Source organism: Microcaecilia unicolor, chromosome 11 (assembly GCF_901765095.1).
Source record: "Microcaecilia unicolor chromosome 11, aMicUni1.1, whole genome shotgun sequence".
NCBI classification, from domain to species: Eukaryota; Metazoa; Chordata; class Amphibia; order Gymnophiona; family Siphonopidae; genus Microcaecilia; species Microcaecilia unicolor.
The window spans coordinates 45587462-45610247 of NC_044041.1; the positions used below are offsets into that span (position 1 = coordinate 45587462).

The 22786-nt window shown below is 43.1% G+C and overlaps 1 protein-coding gene across 2 annotated transcripts in view; it reads right to left on the minus strand.

Annotated features, from left to right (window-relative positions):
- SLC15A4 (solute carrier family 15 member 4) overlaps positions 1-21721 on the minus strand; it is a 98310-nt gene extending 76589 nt beyond the window's left edge. For both annotated transcript variants that reach the window (XM_030218995.1, XM_030218996.1), the window contains exons 1-4: positions 20910-21721; positions 11419-11720; positions 4678-4846; positions 360-428 (exon numbers count right to left, since the gene is read on the minus strand). In XM_030218995.1, coding sequence (XP_030074855.1) covers positions 360-428; positions 4678-4846; positions 11419-11720; positions 20910-21461 — 1092 coding nt within the window. In that variant the 5' untranslated portion in view covers positions 21462-21721. The remainder of the gene's footprint in view (positions 1-359; positions 429-4677; positions 4847-11418; positions 11721-20909) is intronic.
- Positions 21722-22786: the final 1065 nt, after the last annotated feature.

The window sequence follows — 22786 nt, forward strand, 5'->3', positions numbered from 1 at the left end:
ATTCTTTGTTAGAATAATTAAGTAGTAGTTTCACTCACATAATAAACAGGAGATATATTTCATAACCATGTTGATGAATAACTTGGCAACACTGTACACAAGTTTGTCTCATTTCCATTGTGCAACAGGACAGATTTTTTATTAAATGGTGAAAGCTTCCCATTGTACTTGAGATTCTACCAGAGCTTCCCTTAAAAGCATCAGTTCCTTAATTCTGAGTTTCAAAATAGTAAATGAAAAACAGCTATTGTTGAGTATCAAACCGATCTGTTATCTGCGACAACCTCTTTATATAAGTGGTTCTTTTAAAATACTAGATCGATGCTTAATAAACAGAAAATAAAAATACTTTGGCTTACCCTATGTTTGCCATTAAAGATTTGTGGGATTCTTAAATGAAGACTCTGAAGAACATACGTTGTTTGCATCTGTTAAAAAAAAAATATTACATTAGCAGGTATCCAAAAGCAATGTATTGTTTTAGACAATAGCAAATTTCTTAATGAGACTGAAAAACGATAAATTAAATACATACTTTGAATATATTTCTCTATACCAAACTAAAAGGTCCTTTTACCAAGCCACGCTAGAAAGTGGATGGCACAGAGATTAACACGAGAGTTTGAGGCGCACTCAGGCCACTTTCTAGTGCAGCTGAAAAATGGCCGTTTTTTTTAAATGGCCAAGTGCTAATTTCCCCATTAGTGTGTGGCATTGCCACTGGGAGTCCTTCTCGCCACCTATTTAAGAGGCTGTAAGGACTCCTGCATGCTAATCAGGCAGTGCGTGGTAATGTGCCCACGCTACCCGATTAGCACAGGCACTCCTACTCTCTGCCCCTACACACGCCTCGCACAGCAAAAAATAAAAAACACTATTTCTTTTAACATAGTAACATAGTAGATGACGGCAGAAAAAGACCTGCACGGTCCATCCAGTCTGCCCAACAAGATAACTCATATTTGCTGCTTTTTGTGTATACCCTACTTTGATTTGTACCTGTGCTCTTCAGGGCACAGACCGTATAAGTCTGCCCCGCACTATCCCCGCCTCCCAACCACCAGCCCCACCTCCCAACCACCGGCTCTGGCACAGGCCCAGACCATATAAGTCTGCCCAGCACTATCCTCACCTCCCCAGCCCTGCCTCCCAACCCTGGCTCTGGCACAGACCGTACAAGTCTGTCCAGCACTATCCCCGCCTCCCAACCACCAGTCCCGCTTCCCACCACCGGCTCTGGCACAGACCGTATAAGTCTGCCCAGCCCTATTCCCGCCTCCCAACCACCAGCCCCGCCTCCCGATCTTGACTAAGCTCCTGAGGATCCATTCCTTCGGCACAGGATTCCTTTATGCTTATCCCACGCATGTTTGAATTCCGTTACCGTTTTCATTTTACCGCAGGAGTATTGCACGCTGATGGCCAAACTACTGTGGGATGCTTCAGTGTGTCCTGTGGTAGTGCCTTTCTACCAAGAGGTAGGCTTGCAGTAGGCCTACCACCCCTTAGTAAAAGGGCCCCTAAATCACAGGGGAAAGGGAAAAAACTTGCCCCTCAATATTCAGATGGTGGCCATCACCGTTTCTTTGTTTTGTTTTTTTTTAAGTGCCAACTGCGGTCAGCTAAATTTTCCTGGGATTGAATATCCAGGTCTATGTCCACACAATCGCTTGATTATCCCATCATGGAGTGGAGGAGTGGCCTAGTGGTTAGGGTGGTGGACTTTGGTCCTGGGGAACTGAGGAACTGAGTTTGATTCCCGGCACAGGCAGCTCCTTGTGACTCTGGGCAAGTCACTTAACCCTCCACTGCCTGCCGCATAGAGCCTGCCATGAGTGGGAATGCGCGGGGTACAAATGTAACAAAAAATATTCTAGCCAATGGCACTTATGCGGGTCCTAGCTGAATACTGGCTAGGACTTGTAAAAGTATAGGACAGGTCCCCTAGTCTGCCCTAATGCCCTCAACCCCCCCCCCCCCAGGCCAGTTTCATATCCCACCCCCCAGATTACCCCATCCAACAGCCCCTTCCCTTTCTAAATCCCTTCCTGTTCCAACCCCTCCCCAAAATCCATTGTCAGAACTCCAATCCCTCCCCCACCAAGATCCCAGCAACCCATACCTGGAGGTACATCCTGGCAGCTTAATGGGCCAGAGCAGGTGCTGTCCCCCTTCTGCTCCCACCTTGCCTGCGTTCAAAATAGCAGCACTTACCCTTAGTGGTAGTCTTCTAGTACTACCAACTAGGGATCATGTAATACAAGTGAATTTTAAAAAGATTGTTTTTCAACTCTGCCTTGACCGGCAGTGCACTCGCTCATTAAAATGATCGTTTAACTTTGTGTGAAAATAAGTTGGAATCAGGGCCGTGCCTAGGATCTCTGACGCCCCCTGCAGACACTTTGGATTATTTACAGACTCATCTAGTGTGTGGTGAGATTGAGAGTGGAGAACAGTCGGGGGCGATAGCCACCAGAGGCTCCTGGCGAGGCTGAGGTACTTGGGAGAGCAGGATCAACAGGGAGCAATACTCGTCCACAGGCACACACTAACCCCAAAGCCTTACACGTCCCAGCCGTCCCGCCCTCTTCTCCGTGCTTATTGGCTGCAGCCGAGGCGTGTCTGACCACTGCCTACTCTCATTGACGAATACCACAACCGGTCGGCTCCTCCTGCGGAGGTGGTTGGGTTAGGTTGGGAAGTTTTTGCTGTGTGGACGGACCATGCAGAGGGAGAGGAGGCGAGGTGACTCACAATGTGCTCCGCATCCACTCCAAGGTGCGTGGAAGAGCTGCAGCGCATGTGCGCCGACGCGGTAAGGTTTATTTATTTATTTTTAAATACAGATGGACGGCAGTGGCCAGCACGGCGCCCTTGAAGGCAGGCGCCCCCCTGCAGTGCTTACCCCGCTTACCGGGTTGGCACGGCCCTGGTTGGAATGTAGAAGATAAGACAGCTCTAATTAATTTGGTATGTGAAGGGAGAGGTGGAGCCTGTTTTGAGCTCAGACTGGCCACCTGGTCTGAGAAACACATGACCACCTTCCCACAGTATGGCTTGTTTACCAAAACAGATACATTCTCAAGCATTCTGTAATTTTCCTTATCTCTGAACATGAGTTCTAAGCCTAATAAAAAAGGGGGGGCCTCTTACAGTGAAACCAGAAGCTCATCTATGGATGGACGCCTTGCACAGAACCAGATTCCTGGTCATGAGACTCTGGCTTCGCTGAAAAAGGGGCTTCTCTCAGCTGATGTAAAAAGCCTGGATGATGTAAGGACCAGTGATGTAATGATACGTATTGTTTATAGTATATTATTACTTTTCCTGGTCTAGAAACTTCTAGCATTGCCGCAGGGATCAGTGATATAATGATTGTTTATAGGTATTGTTTCTTTTTAGTTATATGGCTCAATCATTGTGTATTTTAGAACCTCTAATAAAAGTCTCATTTACCTAACACGAATCCAAAAGAATCCACAGTAATTGCTGAGTTGTCTGTGTTAGTGCTGTGTCAGTGAGGCAGGCTGTAAAACCAGGTCAAAACAGATCAGCTTTCAGATCACCACTGAGTAAGTCCCAGAGGTGGCTGGGTGTGATTAGACAGGGGAGGCAATTAGGACTGGTGACCCAGAAGTTATGCGGGTGCCAGCACCCATGTACATAAATACATAAGTACATAAGTAATGCCATACTGGGAAAAGACCAAGGGTCCATCGAGCCCAGCATCTTGTCCACGACAGCGGCCAATCCAGGCCAAGGGCACCTGGCAAGCTTCCCAAACGTACAAACATTCTATACGTTATTCCTGGGATTTTGGATTTTTCCAAGTCCGTTTAGTAGCGGTTTATGGACTTGTCCTTTAGGAAACCAACCCCTTTTTAAACTCTGCTAAGCTAACCGCCTTCACCACATTTTCCGGCAATGAATTCCAGAGTTTAATTACACGTTGAGTGAAGAAAAATTTTCTCCAATTTGTTTTAAATTTACTACACTGTAGTTTAATCGCATGCCCCCTAGTCCTAGTATTTTTGGAAAGCGTGAACAGACGCTTCACATCCACCTGTTCCACTCCACTCCGCTCTTACCTCAAAGGACCGAGTCTACGAGCTCCGGTCACGCTGCACAGTCAGGAAAAGCCTCAGAAATAGAAGCACTGAAAAGCGCGTTTTTTTGTTTACGCTTTGAGGAAAGTTGGAGGCAAAACAGCTACAGAGGCATTCCGGAGGCAGAAGAGGGTGGGAAAGGCAGGGAAAGGGCGAACCTATATGCCTTTAAAGTGGGCTCCACTTAGCCACAACACCCTTCTACAACTGGCAAAAGCACAGGAGCCACCCCTGGCAGAATCTTGAAGGAGCTGAACAAGCTGCGTCCAACCCTGCTGGGAGATAGAGAAATACTGAGAGGCAAATGGAGCTAGCCGTCCTAGAGGCACTATGGTTTTCAGTGTTCTCTATCTCCCCCTGCTGGTAGGTGGACACAACCCATTCGTAATGGATTCATCTGCTGCTGATGACAAGGAAACAACTGCTATTCTGTTGCTATACAATAGATCACCACCAATGTATCTCTTGCTTCACATCACAACTTTTCCATATGACTTCTTATATGTTTACATTCACAACAAATATAAAGTGCATATCTGGAGAACACAGCTTGGAGTTAACAGTTTCTAACCTGAAAATATACTGTCCAATAGGGTATGAGAGCCAAAAAGACTGGGATAATCTTCCCAAGGGCTTTCACATCTTCCACTTTGTCATCCCTGAACGGGCCTCCATTGGATGACTTCGCCATGTCCAGTAAACTCCGTTTGTGAGGCTGCCGATATAATCCATTACTTTCCCTTTGAAAAATGAAATACTCGAGTTAGCTGACCACAAGAAATGTTTCAACAGATCTATTTGATCAATTACATATATAGTGATAACATGCCAGTTTATTGGTGAAGTAGACAGCACCATCGTACATTTATAATTTGAGTGCAACAGTATGAACGAACAGCAATGGGACACAAGCTTTAGACACAGTTTGGCAGGTGTCAGGAATTTACTATTACTGCAAAATTAGGTTCAATTTGGCCTAAGATGTTTTATTTCTGAAGCTAATACAGAATGTGCTCACAGAACTAGAACATGAAGGAAGAGTCAATTTGCAGGCAATACTGCTGTACCAAGCTAACCCAATCAATGACCATATTTGAAGCATTATATTCACTTTATCAAGTTAGTACAATATACTGGCTGAACAGACAAGTAAATTATAGAGCAGACTACAGAATGAAATATTTTTATCTTGAAACATGTAAAGCACCTCATTTCTATATACAAGAGCAATACAACAGCATAGCAAGTTCATTGAAACATTTGTGCAGTACAACCCATTTCTTGATCTATCAAGGCACAGCTATAGTGAGTGTTTTCTAAGTAATTTACTTGCGTGGACAGCTTACCTATCTGAAAATGACCTCCTCTTTGCATGTTACAGCAGCAGGTACTAACCATGGAAACCTGGCTTCAAATCCCACTTTTTCCACCAGTGCTCCTTGTAAATTACATAATCCTCCCACTGCCTAAGGTACTAGCTTCAGTGATGTGAAAAAGTACCCCTGTGCCCCATCTTTAAGCAAAACATAATATTAGACAAAGGAAACCTGAGAAAACAACAGTTTTTAAAACTTCTTAAATGAACAAAGTTATAAAACACTCATAGCACCTATATGAAAAAGTAACTGCCCTCTTAGTTAATCAACCAGCTGACCAAATTACATTGATATTTAGATTCAGCTGACTCAACACAACCAAGCTCCATTTCAGCCAACCCTGTTGAACCTAATCCTCACTATATACTGAACCTTACCACGAAAATGAAGTAGTCACTAGAAAGTTTCTACATGAATACTACACCAGGATCAAAATAAAGTCCAGAAGATGTGAGAAAAAAAATGTAGAGTTTTCATCAGTCTGGAAAAGGTTACAAAACCATTTTAAAAGCTCTGGGACTCCACCAAACCACAGTAAGCCATTATCTCCAACTGGTGAATCTCCCAGGAGTGGCTGGCCTGCCAAAATTACTCCAAGGGCACAGTAACACATCCAAAAGTCACAAAACATTTCAGATCATCATCCAAATAACTACAAGCCTTCTAGCCTCATCTAAAGTCAATGTTCATACCACCACAATAAGAGAAACTGGGCAAAAATGAGATTTATGGGAGAGTAGTATGGCAGAAACCACTGCTATCCAAGAGTATCATCAATGCTCATCTCACAGTTGCAAAAACACACCTGGATAATCCCCAAGTCCTTTTGGCATAATGTTCTATGGACAAATAAGTCAAAAGTGGAGATCTGGACAACTCTGGTCCCATTATGTCTGACGTAAAGCAAATACAGCATTCCACAGTAAGATCACCATACCAACAGTCAATCAAATATGGTGGAGTTAGTGTGATGGTATGGAGATGTTTTGCTGCCTCAGGACCTGGGAAACTTGCCATTATGGAAGGAACCATGAATTTTGCACTGCACTAGAAAATTGTTAAGGAGAATGTTTTGTCATCTTCCCATAAGTTGAAGTGTAATTGAGTTATACAGCAAGATGACGATCCAAAACACAAAAGTCCACATCAGAATGGCTGAGAAGAAACAAAATTTAAAGTTTCAGATTGGCCTAGTCAAAAGATTTGACCTGTAACCAATAGAAATGCTGTGGCAGGACCTGAAATGAGAAGCTAATGCTCGAAACCCTAAAATTATGCCTTTATTAAAACAATTCTGCGAAGAATATGGGCTAAGACTCCTTAACAGTGATGTGAAAAGACTGGCAAATTATAGGAAGTGTTTGGTTGTAATTATTGCTGCTTAAGGTAGTGCAACCAGTTATTCAGTTTAGGGGGCAGTAGAGGCCAACCGAATTTAGATTTTGATTTCAACACCAGCTGGTGCATTTTCAGCTGAAATCGAAACTGTACTGGGTAGCCCATACTCTCTCCCTTCCTGACACAAAATTACCCCCTCCTGACAAAAGCCTCCTCCTCCTGGAAACGCAAGTAGGTCTCCCCCAACTCTGAAAAGAAAGACTCCTCCCCCTCCAAAACCTAGAACCACAAGTAGGCCCACTCCTCCTCCCTCTAGACCACCAATGATGTAGTAGGTGAGGGAAGGCACTACTCTTGTTCAAGGTCTGGGGCCAGTTTTGGCTTCAGTCGCCCTCTAGGGAGCAGTTACTCTTTCACATGGGTGATATGAATGTTGGATAACTGTTACTTAAATGAAGCAATTTAAAAACTTGTGCATTTATTCAAGTTACCTGTGTCTAGCACTACATTTTGTTTAAAGATCAGAAACCATTCAGTGTTGCGCAGATGCGATAACAGGGGAGGGAGGGGGAATTTTTTCACATTATTGTATAGGGCCTATTAATGCTCTCACCCATTTGTGTTTATGGGAAAAAAACGCTTAAATAGCCCACAATCTAAGGGAACTTTCTTGATATGAAAATACCAACAGTACCTGATTTTAAGTTCACCTTGCCCTCAGATTTGGAAAGGCTGTCCAAAATCATGGGCAAATTTCTATAGCACTGGTATTTTTAGTTTGGGGTGGGGTGGGGGGAGAGATTCTGAGTCCAACCCAGGAATCAAGAGCCAGGTTGGATTCCTAGCTCTTGTTTTCCACTCCCTACACTGCTCAGGGCAGGAATCTCTCTCTGCAATAACTGGATTTCAGCAAGTTGGGAAAAAATAAAATTATGATTGGGTTGGTATGAATGAAAGCTTACTACAATAAAAGTCAGACTCGATCAAGATGCAAGCTTAAAAGGAATGGGAGAGAAACAGCTCGCATTATCTGGCATGCTCAAAAGGGCATGTGCTATTTTACCCCTCCTTGGCTATCCATACAAATAAGATATACTAGTATAATCTCACTCTTTGAATATTATCTTCCAAGTATACATGGTAAAAAGTACCAGTGTATTTTGTAACTGCACAGACTACATGAAAATAAGCCCCATAAAGTCAAGCTCTGAAGTTCAATTTCATTTAATCTCACGAATATAAACCTTGCAGGTAAATGACACCCCCAAATACCATGGAGTTCTCACTATACTATAATGCAATGCTAACAGGATTTTAAACAACAACAAATTTGTTACATCAATTTTCAGATTCTCCATCCTAGTAAATATTCGATGCAAATTAATTCTGAGCTGTAATGACATGTCAATCTGAAATCAGTTTGTTTACAGATAAGTACTGATCATGATAACTGTTCCATTCCAGCTTTGAAACACAATTTGTCTTTTAAAATTACATAAAATATTTCTCCTGGGGTCAAAATATAGAATTAAAATTAGGAGGGAATCGGGCAGTCTAGCAATTTAGAGGTAACAAAGGATAAGGGCTCCACTGTCAAGTGAACTGCAATGAAGGATGCTGCAAGAAAGACAGAGTATCCCCCCCCCCCCCCCCCATCACTCAAGGATGAGATTACCCAACGGCTAGACATGGCAGCCACATTTGCATCAGGGGGGTGGGGGGGTCACAGTTCCTCCCAGATAAGAATTGGCACTGCGATGGTTGGGCTAAAATGGGTGGAAAGAAAACCTTGGGACTCCTTATGGCACCACAGCCCAACAATCACAACTGAGCTAGAGTACAAGGGACCAAGAAAAGAAATCGGGGGCCAAAAATCAAAAACCCTCAACCAAGCATGAGAATGTGTTTCATTAGGCCTTTACATACTATGTCTGTGGTACACCAAGAGGTACAAAGGCATAAAGTCACTTACATTTGAGAATCATTTCTATGTCCAGGAGAAAGAGGAAAAATGTCATGCCAGATGGTTTAACACTCAAAAGTTTAGTCCTATAATTTTATATGACTTTAGGATTTGTTCTGACAACTGTACTTTCCCCTTGGCCATTACAAGGGAAATTTGTTGAACTACATTGCAAATTTTAGCCTGCATCATCTCATCTCACATCATATCAGAATGCACTAAAAAATATTCTGCAAAAAAAGAATATAGTGTTACATACAATTACAAATATACAAGTAGAAACCCTAGCTAAATAACTCATTCATGAATGCTGTCAGAATAAAGATATTTAAGAAAACTGGCCACCCACAAAGACGATATCCTCTGGAATTCAAAACTGAGCCAAGAATATAATCTAACATTCTATATATGACATTTATGCAAACTGCGTTCAGCAGCAGACGGCGCAGGAACAGTGGACAAACCATAAAATATTTTAAAACTGGCTTAAAAAACAGTGCAAAACAATAGATATTTAATAGATTTTTCAGGGGTAGATTTTAAATAAAAACCACTATGATCAATTTGCTTTACATTTAATGGGGCCAACTTTCACATTACAGAGCCTACAGGAGAAGAATGTACGATTGGTAAAAGGAATCTAGCAGCAAAACCTGCTCCTAGGTAGATAAGTTTGAATCCCAGTCGATCTTCCTCTGAACTGAAGGATATAAGGAGACGTAGAATAACCAATTTATTATAAATGTTCCCTCTACCCCAGGGGTGGGCAACTACTGTCCTTGTGGGCCACAACCCAGTCAGGCTATCAAGATTTCCACAATGAATATGCATGAGACTGATACCACTTGAAGTGCACACAATGGAAGCAGTACATACAAATCAAACATTTTAACTACTGAAAAGTCAAAACTCTAGTCTAATCTAAACTCTAACCTAATCTCAGATTAAACTTTTCAGTCCAAATCCTTAACATAGGAGCCAGTGCTCAAAGGCTACTGCTACAGACTTCAAATTAGCACCAAATATGGCTGGGGCATGCTCAAACTAATAGGCACACAACTTAAGTAATTTGCAGCTCAGGGCTAGATTCTATAAATGGTGCCTATCAAAATCGGCACTGAAAAAACCCGCTTTAGCGGCATTCTATAAGTCGTGCCTGAAGTTCAGCACATTTATAAAATAATGTGCAAGCGAAGAGGTCAGATGTAAATTTAGGCACCATGATTTCCTCTAACGAAAACATAGTGCAAATGCCTGTGCCTAAATTTACACGTGGGGCAGCTATATTCTATAATTATACATATAATTTCAAAACCACACCCCGATACGCCCCAACCCTCCCATTTCCATGCCCCCTTTTTGGGACGCAAGTAAATTTACACGCATTAGTCCCACTTAAATCTAATTAGTGCAAATAATTGCTTGGTTATAAAGTCAATTATGGGCACTAATTGGCTTGTTATTCTATTTTAAATTGCACGCACAAATGGAAGGGAGGTGGCACGCCTAAATGTGCGCACACAATTTTTGGTAACTTTTATAGAATCAGGGGGAAAATGTCAATTTTCCAGTCAATGCCTGAGAACCAGTTCAAGCACTTAACAGGAAACAGACAAAAAAAAAAATCCACAAGCATGCTCCCAGTGCTCTTACAAACATTCCTCTAACACACATTCCGCAACCAAAGACATCTTCCCTTGTCCCCCCCCCAATACATATCCCTGGTACCCCCAACCCTCTGCCCAATCCAACCCCCCCCCCCCTATATAAAAAAGTGACATGGTCAGGTCTCCCCTGGCCTCCATCTCCCCTCCCCCATCCACAACTTACCTGGCAGTCTAGTAGTCCCTTCCCTCTTCTTCCCCCAGTGCCCCCCCACAAAAAAAACCCTGGCAGCCTAGTGAGACCAACCACTTACCCACTCCACTACCCTAAGCCTAGCCCTGCAACCCATACCTTGGCTCCTGCTTCCAAACGCTGCCATCTGCAAAACATCAATACACAAGGCAGGGCCTGTATATCATCTATGGGAGAATTTTTTCGAGCATGGCTGTGAGATACACAGAAGCGTATTTTCAAAGTACTTAAACTTACAAAGTTCCACAGTAATCTATGGAATGATGCAAGTCTAAGTGCTTTGAAAATTAGCCCCTTAATGACTGCATTAAGATGCATTTAAATGCGTTCTGTGGTAATCATTTCTACGCGAGTTAATACCCAAAACCATGAGTATTGCTCAGCCAGTAAAACCCACGGTAAATTCAGGTTGAAAACAAGCTTTGTTCATTGACCCTATAAAGAGAAAAACTAAAGTGTGTTTTTATATCTTAATGCTCTCCCCCATCCTTACAAATGGAGAGATACAAGATGTAAACAGAGGGTGGGCATCACCTTAGGTATGACACTCACTAAGCACTTCTTAACCCACCGAGGCCAGCCCTAGATTGAGAAATTCCAGGTTTCTAGCACAACTTAAAAATAAAAATCTAAAAAGAATCTATATGAATGAATCTGTAGATGAACGGCATTTCTGTATCACCATTACCATTTCTCTTAACCCAAACCACAAGTATTCTAGAGTGAAGTTTTCTGGAACAGCAAAATAAAAAACAGAAGTAAGCTATGATTTTTATACCTTCTGTGTAAGGGCTCCGTGTCAGTGATTTGCTTCTGTGAACAACACGAATGTACAAGAATCTTGAACATGTCCGTGAAGGCACTGCCATCGGGAGGCTTTGTGATGAAGAAAGCCTGTCCACATAAAAATACCAGGAACGACACACCAATGCAAACCGTGGGAATAATATATCCAATGAAGAAGTTCAAATTCTGTTGAATATAGCCAATTCCACCCAGTGAAATAATGGCTCCCAAATTAATACTCCAGTAAAACCAGTTAAAAAACCTGCGCGTGGCTTCTGGGCCTCGGTCTTTCACCTAGAGAGAAAAAATAGAATTGTTATGGAGATTTTGAGGTAGATTAAGTTAACTGAAGCGGCAACTGAAATCCAAATTCAGTTTGTTTACACACTTACTTGCCTTAAGTGGTTTTTAAAGTGTGTACAACCTTGAAATAAAAAGATATATTCAATATATTGTACAAAGTCATAAATACATTCTACAGTTCTAAAAAGATCTTTAACTATAAGTTACAAGTATCTATATTAACCTGGGTTTTCTATGAAGAGGAATAAAATAAATAAAAGCAATGCAAAAGCATCAACTCCATATAACATAGTAACATAGTAGATGACGGCAGAAAAAGACCTGCACGGTCCATCCAGTCTGCCCAACAAGATAACTCATATGTGCTACTTTTTGTGTATACCCTAAAACTAGACAGAATATTCAACTGATTTAAACTCTGAACATTTTCATAGAAGGGCTTCAAAAAGATCCTCCGAATTAATAAATTATTGACAAAAATACAGTTAGGTATGTTTAATTTCTCTCAAAGTAACACTCAAGATTGAGGCATTGGACTGGGGGGAGGAGGGTTGTGAGAAGGAAGAAAGGGAACAAGGACTTTTTAGTGTGTGTGCGGTGGGGCGAGTGGTATTACAATCCAGATGTTAACCTCTGGCCTTTCTTGCTGATGCAGTAAAGTGGTTATGGCCTAGTCCAGGGTGAACATGGCTTTTAGCACACAATGTTGTGGGTGCACTATGGGTGTGTGCAGAAGCACAACAGGCAAAAGTAGGCCTGTTGTGATTCGTCGTCACAGAGGGTTTCCCTACTTTGTGTGCAGAAGCAACCATGACGCAAAGTATTTCGTTAAACACCGGCACTCAGCATATTAAATCTATGGTGAGGGTATTAGCCAGTGGTTCCCAAACCTGGTCCTAGAGTCACCCCAGCCAGTCAGCTTACTGGAATATCCACAATGAATATTTATGAGATAGAACCGCATACAGTGGAGGCAATGCATGCAAATCTCTCTCCTGAATATTCATTATGGGTATCCTGAAAACCTGACTGGCTGGGTTGTCTCCAGGACCAGGTTTGGGAGCCACTGGTATTAGCTATTTCGCCAAGATGCAGAGAAGTACTACTAGTCATTTCTATAGCGCCACTAGACATAAGCAGCGCTGTACACATTATATGCAGGTGTGCAAAAGACAAAGGCCAAGCACAATGCTGGGGCTTAAACACAGTCTGAAGAAGCATAGACGGGTTAGTAGTTTTTTCTGCTGTAGCTCTTCTACAGTAGCACCTGTGATTTAATGCCCTTTTCTTCCTATTGCAACAACCGTAACAGCATCTGCACATTTTTGTGGCCTCCATGAAACAGCATGGGTAAAAAGACAGAATAGGGAAGACGTGCTGACGAGCTGATTCTGCACTCAGGTCTGCGCACAGGTCTGATCAGGGGGAAAAAAAAAAGACCACCACACATCTGCCCATGTGCTGGGACGTACTGTGCATTAATTGGCATTGCAGAGCTTTCATGCACAGATGTGTGCCGATACATCTTATCTGAACACCTAAACTTCCGGAAATCACTAAAAATTAACCTGTACAAAAAGACATACCCTACCGATCCAACTTAAATGCCTGAACCCTGCAACACAATGAAACCAAAGCTTATAATGGACATAAAATAACTCTTCCTCGCTACGATTCCCTAACGTGTGTCACACGTGAACCTTATTCTACCACAACATCACTTTGTATTTGTTCATACCGGATTTGGCGAATGCCTTTACGGTACTATGTAAGCCACATTGAGCCTGCAAATAGGTGTGAAAATGTGGGATACAAATGTATCAAATAAATAAAAATACATAAATAAAACAGACATGGTCACGGAACTAGCTGTCCTTAGCACAGAATTGTGTGCGCCTGCATCTTGTGTGCTCTCCTTCATTAGCGCACAAGTTCTGGACAGATCTTACTTACAAATATATTTACTGCATCAGCATGTAGAAATTTGGTATCATGCTTGTGTTAGGAAGCCGTACACTAGGCCATCAAAACACAGCTGTAATTCCGATTAGCAGGAGTAAAGGGGAACAAATGGAAAACAAAACACACCTAGTTTTATACAAGTATCTTAAATTCTAGAACCACCACATTAACCCATTCTTTATATCTTGTCAGCTTATGTTAAGATTCCACTTTGCTCCAATCTCTATTTCATCCGAGAAAAAAACTTCCAAGCTCACCTAGGGCAATTAATCTTCATTCACAACTACCCCAGATTCTTTGCACACTTTCATACTTCTCCAAACCACTTAGGCCAGTTACTGAAGTGACAGCCCACAGCCACACACCAATGCTTCTTCCAGAACCCAGTAAAGACCCTCATCCCATTTCCACTCCTCAGGTGTTGGTACCTTTTTTATGGGAATTCTCATAAGCTTTAGTTATGGTTGATCAGGCTCAATCCCTTAGACAATATTTTCTTTGCCTTTCTGTCACATTTTTCTAGTCTCTGGTACATCTCTCAATGCCTACCCATGTCCTCTCTCACGACATGTAGTACAAAATATTTCCTTGGTACACTTTCTGGCCTAAGAGGCTTTTCTGTTGGCACGGGAAGGTCATGTTATTGCAACTTGTTTTATGTGCAGTAAAGGCCATTTTAAACTTTGGAAAAGTTTGTAACCCCTCCTTTCACAAAGCCGTGCTAGCAGCTGCCGATACAGCCCATTCACTTTGAATTGGCTGTGTTGGCATTACAAGGGTGGGGGGTAAGTTTATTTAAAATTTTATATACTGCTCATAGCAATGACCTTCTGAGTGGTTTACAATTCAATATAAACTAATAAAAAGAACACCATAATTAATACAAGAATATATCACAAGTTACAAAAGAAAACAAATTCCTAAAGCATAAACAAACACAACATGTAAACAGCTATATCTGGTGCTGATCAGTCGGGCCTCAACCGACAGGTCTACAAGCAGTTAGATAACAAAAAATACATTTCTTTAACTAAACTCCACAGGCATCCTGAATCAAAATAAAATAAGTTGTCTTTTATACATAAACGATGACTCCCCCAGTCGCAAATACAAAGGCATTGAATTCCAGAGAAGAAGTCCAGCCACACTAAACATCCTAGTGTGTACTATTTCAAAACTGAAATCCAAAATGATGAAACTTCAAATTGGTTTTGTGAACTTGACCTAAGTGATCACACAGGTATAAGGAATCAAAAATCCAGTTAAAAAGTGGAATGCCTGTATGATGTATCTTGTGAATTAAACAAAGAATTCTGAAATGAATCCTATAAGAACATAAGAGAAGTCATACTGGGTCAGACCAATGGCCCATCTAGTCCAGTATCCTGTTTTCTAAACAGTGGCCAAGACAGGTCACAAGTACCTGGCAGAAACTCAAATCATAGCAACACTCCATACTACAAATCCCAGGGCAAACAGCTGCTTCCCATGTCTGTCTTAATAGCAGACTATGGACTTTTCCTCTAAGAATTTGTCCAAACTTTTTTTAAACCCAGATACACTAACCGCTGTCACCACATCCTCTGGCAAAGAGTTCCAGAGCTTAACTATTCATTGAGTGAAAAAATATTTCCATGAACTTCCTCAAGTGACCCCAGTCTTTGTACTTTTGGAACAAGTAAAAAACTGATTTACTTCTACTCATTCTATACCACTCAGGATTTTGTGGACCTCAATCACATCTTCCCTCATCATCCCTTTTCCAAGCTGAAAAGCCCTAACCTCTTTAGGATTTCCTCATACGAGTTCCATCCCCTTTATCATTTTGGTCACTCTTCTTTGAACATTTTCTAATTCCGCTATATCTTTTTTGAGATACAGCGACCAGAAGTGAATGCAATACTCAAGGTGTGGACGCACCATGGAGCGATACAAGGGCATTATAGTTTGTTTATTTTTTGTCTTATTCACCATCCCTTTCCTAATAATTCCTAGCATCTTAATTCCTTTTCTGGGAGCCAATGTTAAATTTTCAAAAAGAGAAGTAACAGTCATACTTCCCATTCAAAAATTCACTTCCATATTTTACACTGTCTGTAACCATTTGATCTTTATTGTACACATATTATAAAGAGCATTACAATAATTAAGTTGAGTGATTACAAAGGAGGGTATTAAAACATGAAATGCAGAAATGGTTCTGGCTAAAATACATCAAGCGTAATTTGTAGAAATCCACTGGACTACATTAGAGATCTGAATATGAAAGGTTATGTTTTGGTCAAACATCTGGGTACTCCCCCCCGGAACTGCTAGTGCCTCTTGCTTGTTCACTCTACAAATTAAATTTGCAGTACATCAAAGACTGAAGTCAACATGTATCCACCATTAACCTAAGAGAATTTGACAAAGTGTAAGAGCCCAGATCTATTTGATCCTCCATCAGAATCATTATCAATAGTGGAGAATTATTTTAGTGCTCTGTCTCCTCCCTCTCACATTCCTTAGGAGAACAAATTAATGTTAATGGTTGATCTGCTGAGAGGTAAACTACAGCCAATGCTGGCAAACATCTATTGTGACACCAGCCCTCCTTTGACTCAGGGGCCAATGCATAAGATTTTTTATTGCCCTGCACCTACACTTCGCAAGCAGAAACTTGCAGATCTGTTTGAACATGTTAATGGGCACAGAATGCAGAAAGGATTTCAGACAGGATGATTAGAGGTAAATGTGGACACCAGAGGCCATTAGCGCCGAACTACAGCCTGCATTTACCTACGCTTAATGTTCAGCCGCCCGGAGTGCTGGTATGAAAGAGTGTACAGTAGATCAAAACAAGTAGCATGCTAATCCATGCCAATGTACGCTGGGGCGCTCTTTCCCAAATCCGCTCCATGATCAGTGAAACAGCGTGCTGAATGATGGCGCTCTACCACTTAAAACCTTACACCAGCTGGCATTAGGGCAGGAGGACAGCAGGATGCAGCTGAGGTGGATTATTTCAGCCTCTCCCAAGCACAGCAGGTCATTGGGAACATGTTTTCCTGACTTTGCTGGTTGAATCTTGGGCTACAGACTGAGCAGCCTTTCCCTGCCTCCAGCATGACAGACATACACTCTTTGGCAGCAGCTCCACATGTGCTTGAGTCCAGCAGTCTGGTTACCACCACTTTCACTTACCACACAGGTCTCCCAGGTCAGCTCACTTGTCCCCAGAAACCATGTTTGGCAGCTTCTCAGTGTCGAACTTTGCTGTTTGGTCTTATTTTGAGCTAATATTTATTTTATTTTAGTTACATTTGTACCCCGCGCTTTCCCACTCATGGCAGGCTCAATGCGGCAGGCAATGGAGGGTTAAGTGACTTGCCCAGAGTCACAAGGAGCTAGCTTCCTGTGCCGGGAATCGAACTCAGTTCCTCAGTTCCCCAGGACCAAAGTCCACCACCCTAACCACTAGGCCACTCCTCCACAAAGCATTTGTACTAAAGACAGGTCTTGTACGGAAGACCAGCACATGCGCACACGTGCTGGGCACATCCCAACACTCCTAACAAACATGCTAACAGCGCACATAAAATTTGCATACCATTAGCTCCGAGCACTGGGATGTTTGTTTTCGGCAGTATTACGGTTGTATTTTCCTGCACGGTTTTTTTCTGTAACCTGCAATTTTAAACGGCAGAACCGAAGTGAGTGTAGAGAAAGCATTCTGGACTCATGTGTAAAGATTCTGAGTTAAGGGCAGCTTCAAGTGTACATCTGAAGAATACAGAAGTACCAACAAACATCTTCACATGTTGTTCTGAGAATAAAACTTCTTGTGAAAAATGGAGGTGCAAGAAATTTTTACAAGGCTAATATTTATGTGCAGATTTGCTGGCATCTTTTACTTTCTCCAGACACGTGCACATTAAAGCTGCCCTTGCCACAAAACCTCTGTGTGCATGCATTCAGCATGATTTTCTTGATTGGCATACAAGTTCTGCATGCTTTCAATTTGCCTCTCAACTTTCTGCATCACTGAGAAATATTTTCTTGCTAATCTCATGCTCAGCCATCAGTGCGTAGCTCTCTGCATCAACTTCAGTGCATGACTTTTTAATGCAAGCCTAATGCAATATTTTAGCTCCCCAATTCAAAAAGTAAAGAGCATGCAAATTACTTCAGTATTAAAAAGTGTGCAGTCAGGTAAAAAAAAAAACCCACAGCACATACTGTTAAAGTAATATACAGCTGTCTCCCTTCGTGCCAGTGCATGAGCAAGGGTTGGTTCTCACACTAACAGCAAAGGAGACAAAAATAAAAAAGCCTTCTTCCTACCCCTTGCCCCAGGACCTGATCCCCCCCACTACCCCTACACAGAATCCCTGACAGTCTAACTGGCCCTACCCCCCTCCTAAGTCCATACCCCCCCTGGAAAGTTGAAAGGCAGAAGCAATGCCCACATACTCCTGTACTGGCATAGTCCAAAATGGTAGCTCTGACCTCTAGCAATGTTCCAATGCACTGCTAGAGGTCAGTCTACCAAACAAGGTAAATGTAAGTCAGACCCTATGTGTGTCCAACTTAGGCACATGTATTTTCTGCGCAGAAATGCAATGGCGAAAGGAAAGCCGAGCTGTGGGGATGAAGGAAGAAAAACTAACAATCACACCAATCCTAACAGCATCGCTTTCTGGTCTAGTTATTCAACCAAGATTTCTACTTTTATCACAAAAACTTCCATAATTTACAACACTCAATTCCCCTACATGCATGGTATGGGGAATTTTCTTATAAATGTATTGAAAGCTGGTAAAGTGTGCTACAGACCTTTAAATACAATAAAGGAGCTGTACAATTATCTTTACTACATGCAAATATCCTCCAAATACTTTTAAGTGTGCAGATAGGTGTGAAGGCAGTGGAGGAGTGGCCTAGGAGCACCGGTCTTGAAATCCAGAGGAGGCCGGTTCAAATCCCACTGCTGCTCCTTGTGATCTTGGGCAAGTCACTTAACCCTCCATTGCCTAAGGTACAAACCAGATTATGAGCCCTCCTGGGACAGAGAAATACCCAGTGTACCTGAATGTAACTCACCATGAGCTACTAGTGAATAGGGGCGTAGCCACGGGCGGGCCCAGGCCCAGCCACTTTCCCTCCAGGCCCGCCCATCCAACATCCTGCTGCTGTCGCTGCCTTTTCTCCCATGGCTCCGCCAGGTCCGGGAAGCAGCGTTCAGCAGCATTGCCTGCCTTTTAAAATAATTCGTCTCCCCAGGCTACGCTGCATTTACTTCTTCGCCCATCGCAAAGCGCTGCTGTTCGCACAGGCAGCTCCGCTTCCCTTTGCTGCGTCCATCTGGCCCTACGTATCCACTACAGGAAGTGGATCAGAGAGGGCCGGATGGACGCGGCAAAGGGGAGCGGAGCTGCCTGTGTGAACGGCAGCGCTTTGCGATGGGGGAAGAAGTAAATGCAGTGGAGCCTGGGGAGACAAATTATTTTAAAAGGCAGGCACGTAGGCAACGCTGCTTCCCGCCACGCTGGTGACTGGCACACGGATGAGACTTCTCAAGCTTTGGGGTCCTCCAGAAGATTCTTCAGCTGGCAGGGCCCGGAGATCCCCACCAGCCCAGGTATTTGTCTTTACAGGAGGGGGATGGACAGAGAGGAAATATGTGGGTCATGCCCACCCAGTCCACCCCCCTGGGCCCACCCAAAAAATGAGGTCTGGCTACGCTACTGCTACTGAAAAATGGTGTGAGCAAAATCTAAATCTAAAAAAATAATTTAAAAAAAAAGGCAACAGCTCTTACAACTCCCTCAGTTACTGGTGGTATAGCCCCCACCACCTTTTTCCTTCATGCACACCTAAGGCTCCACAGAAGCAGCCAGAAATTTTCAAGCTATGCAGTCAAAGACCAAAAACATGTGACAAAGACAAGTATTTTCCATCATATTAGGTGTGCTACAATCTTGTACAAAAGCAATTTTGAAGCATGCTTCAATTATTTGCTTCTACATATAATATCTTAACTCCAGAAGAAAACTCTCTGGAATGATGCAAGTATTACTGCGAATGTTGGCAACAAATCTGAGAGGCCGAGATTGTACTTCACATAGCCTGAACATAAGAAAAGCCATGCTAAATTAATCCGAGATCCATCAAATCCAGCATTCTTGCCTCCAACAGTGGCCACTCCACGTCACAAGTAACTAGCAGATCTGCTTCTCATAGCTCATTTCCAGGATGAGCAATGACTCTTACAAAGTCTACCTGGCTAATACATTTTTATGGACTCTTCTTCTAGGGACTTGTTAAAGCCTCTTTTGAACTCCACTGTGGTAGCTGCCTTGACCACATCCTCTGACAACAGAGTCCACAATTTAATTATGGGCTGCATTAATAAAAATTATGATTTTAAATCTACTGGTCATTAGTTTCATAGAGTGTCTTACTGTTTATGTATGAAAGTCTACACATATATTCTCTATTTATCATTTTCAACACACTCATGGTTTTGCAAACATCTAACATATCCCATTCTCTGTTGTCTTTTCCCTAGCCTTTCTTCATAAGAGTGGTGTTTCATCTTCTTTCTTTCTTTATTTATATCCCACCTTTTCCCACTTATTAGTAGGCTCAAAGTGGCTTACATAGTTCCGGAGAGGTGGTTACTGACTCCGGTGTGAACCTTTATCATTTGTCACCCTTCCCTGAACCTCTTGATATGGGGGTAATGAAAACTGCATAAAATACTACTGTGTGGTTCTGCACTTTTACCACATCGAGCTTGCCGTACTTTATTTTTGTAAAATGTAACTTGTTTCTACTAGCTTAAGCAATCTTCTCAGCATCTAAAATGGTGCTAGACCCATTTACAAAAATGTCAGATTATAAATGAAGAAAAGATCTTAGTACCTGTAACAGAGAGAACACCAAAAAGAATCAAAATGCCATTTCAGTATGCCAATTAGAATTATGAGATTTTTTTTTTTTTTTAAATACTCAAAAAGTTTGTCATAAAGGATTTCAGTTCTTATTAGACTAGGATAATCCTTTCTGACAAGTTTGTGTGGGCTTAGTACCGGGGCAACCACAGGGTTTTTAAAGGAGGAAGCGATAACAAAATGTAAAGCAGAGCAGAGAAACAGAGTTAGTCCAAGTGTGTTGGGTTGAAGGGAAGAAGGATAAATGCCCCCCCCCCCCCCCCCCCCATCTCCTGATATTTACCTGATCGGCCCCGAAAGGCGTGATGTTGGCTTTGACGGTGCCCACCCCCAAACTGATTACGACCAAGCCGAAGTAAACGGCGCTGTAGCAATACCGGTGGTTGCTGGGGGCACAGTCCTGGGCTTCGCTGCTGTTGGAGAAGGAGCAGTTCTCTATGCCCGTGAGCGGGATGTTTCCGCAGAATGCCACCCGGGTGGGCGGGTTGGCGAGCAGGGGGAGGGTCAGCATGCCGGCCAGGTAGAGCACCAGGCTGAGCAGGATGGTGAGGAAGCGGCCCAGGCAGGCGTCTGCCAGCCAGCCCCCGAAGGGCGACACCAGGTAAGTGACCCCCATGAAGATGAGCAGCGCCTGGCTGGCCTGGGCGCCCTCCCAGCTGTACGGGGGCCCATTCAGGAAGAGCACCAGGCCGGCCGTGATGCCGTAGAAGGCTGCCCTCTCCAGCAGCTCGCTGAGGAGCACGGCGGCGCAGGCCAGGCGCCGGCCCTCAAACACTGAGGCTGGGGCTCCGGCGTAGGGGGAGCTCAGCAGCGGGGTCCGCTCGCTGCTCGCCATGGGAGGAGGAGAAGAGCCGGTCCTCCCGAAGGAGGGAAGCCGGAAGAAGGACTTGCCTCGGGATCCTTAGTCACCACGTTCCTGATAACCTACTCTCTCGCGCTCTGGAACTCTATAATCTCCCGGCCGGCCCCCTTGGTCGCGCGCTCCGGAAGTCTAGTGGTCTCCCGGCTTCTAGGTCACGCGCTGTGGGACTCTTGACGAAGCCTCCCCAGCCCTTCTCAGCTTAATCCTGCCTGCCTAGCCTCCTCCCAGTCCTTCCAGACCCCAAGCTGATGCATTGCCAACCCATTCTTTCGACTAGTCCCGCCTCTCCCAGCCAGGTCCAAGCTGATTGGCCGGTGGAGGCGGGGCGCCAGGCTCGACGTCGACTTCGATTGGCTACTCCCTCTTATTACCTGCATATATTGCTGGGGCACTGTACATACAAATTGCACGTGTTAATTTTACTATTAACAAAAAAAAAATGTCAGATGGGTCTGGAAAGTAGAACCGGTGAATGGGGTTAAGCAGAACTATTAGGGAATAAGTATTCCCCGGATCCCTAGTTAGGACAAAAGATGGAAAATTGCTGTAATTGCTGCATTGCCTCAGGTACAAACCTAGATCGTGAGCCCTCCAGGGACAGAGAAATATCCAGTCTACCTTGAGCTACTACTGAAATAGGTGTGTGTAAATTCCTTCAATTTGACATGTCCAGTGCATTTAACATGGTTAATCACAACATACTACTAAGACTCCTAAATTACTCAAATGGATCAAGGGTTTCCTAACCACAAGAACACATATCAAGTGAAAGCTAGCAAAAACATATCTTCACCTTGGAAACCAGACTGCAGAGTACTGCAAGGATCACCACTATCACCGATTCTCTTCAACATCATAATGACCCCCACTAGCCAAATCCTTATCCATTCAAGGCCTTAACCCATTCATATATGCTGATGACATCACAATATATATCCCATACAGACACAACCTGGCAGAAATCACCAATGAAATCAAACTCAGTCTGGGCGTCATGGACTCTTGGGCAAACGTATTCCAATTAAAACTCAACAAAGAAAAAACACACTGTCTCATCATCTCTTCCCAATACAACACATACCGCAACCTCTCACTTGTGAACCAAGCAAAATCTACCATAAAGAAAATGTTTCACTCTATGTGGAAACTCAAACGTGTGAAACCATTCTTCCCAAGGGAAATATTCCATAACTTGATACAATCAATGGTACTAAGCCATGCAGACTACTTCAATGGAATCTATGTGGGTTGTAAAGAACAAATCATAAAGAAACTTCAAACCGCTCAAAACACAGCAG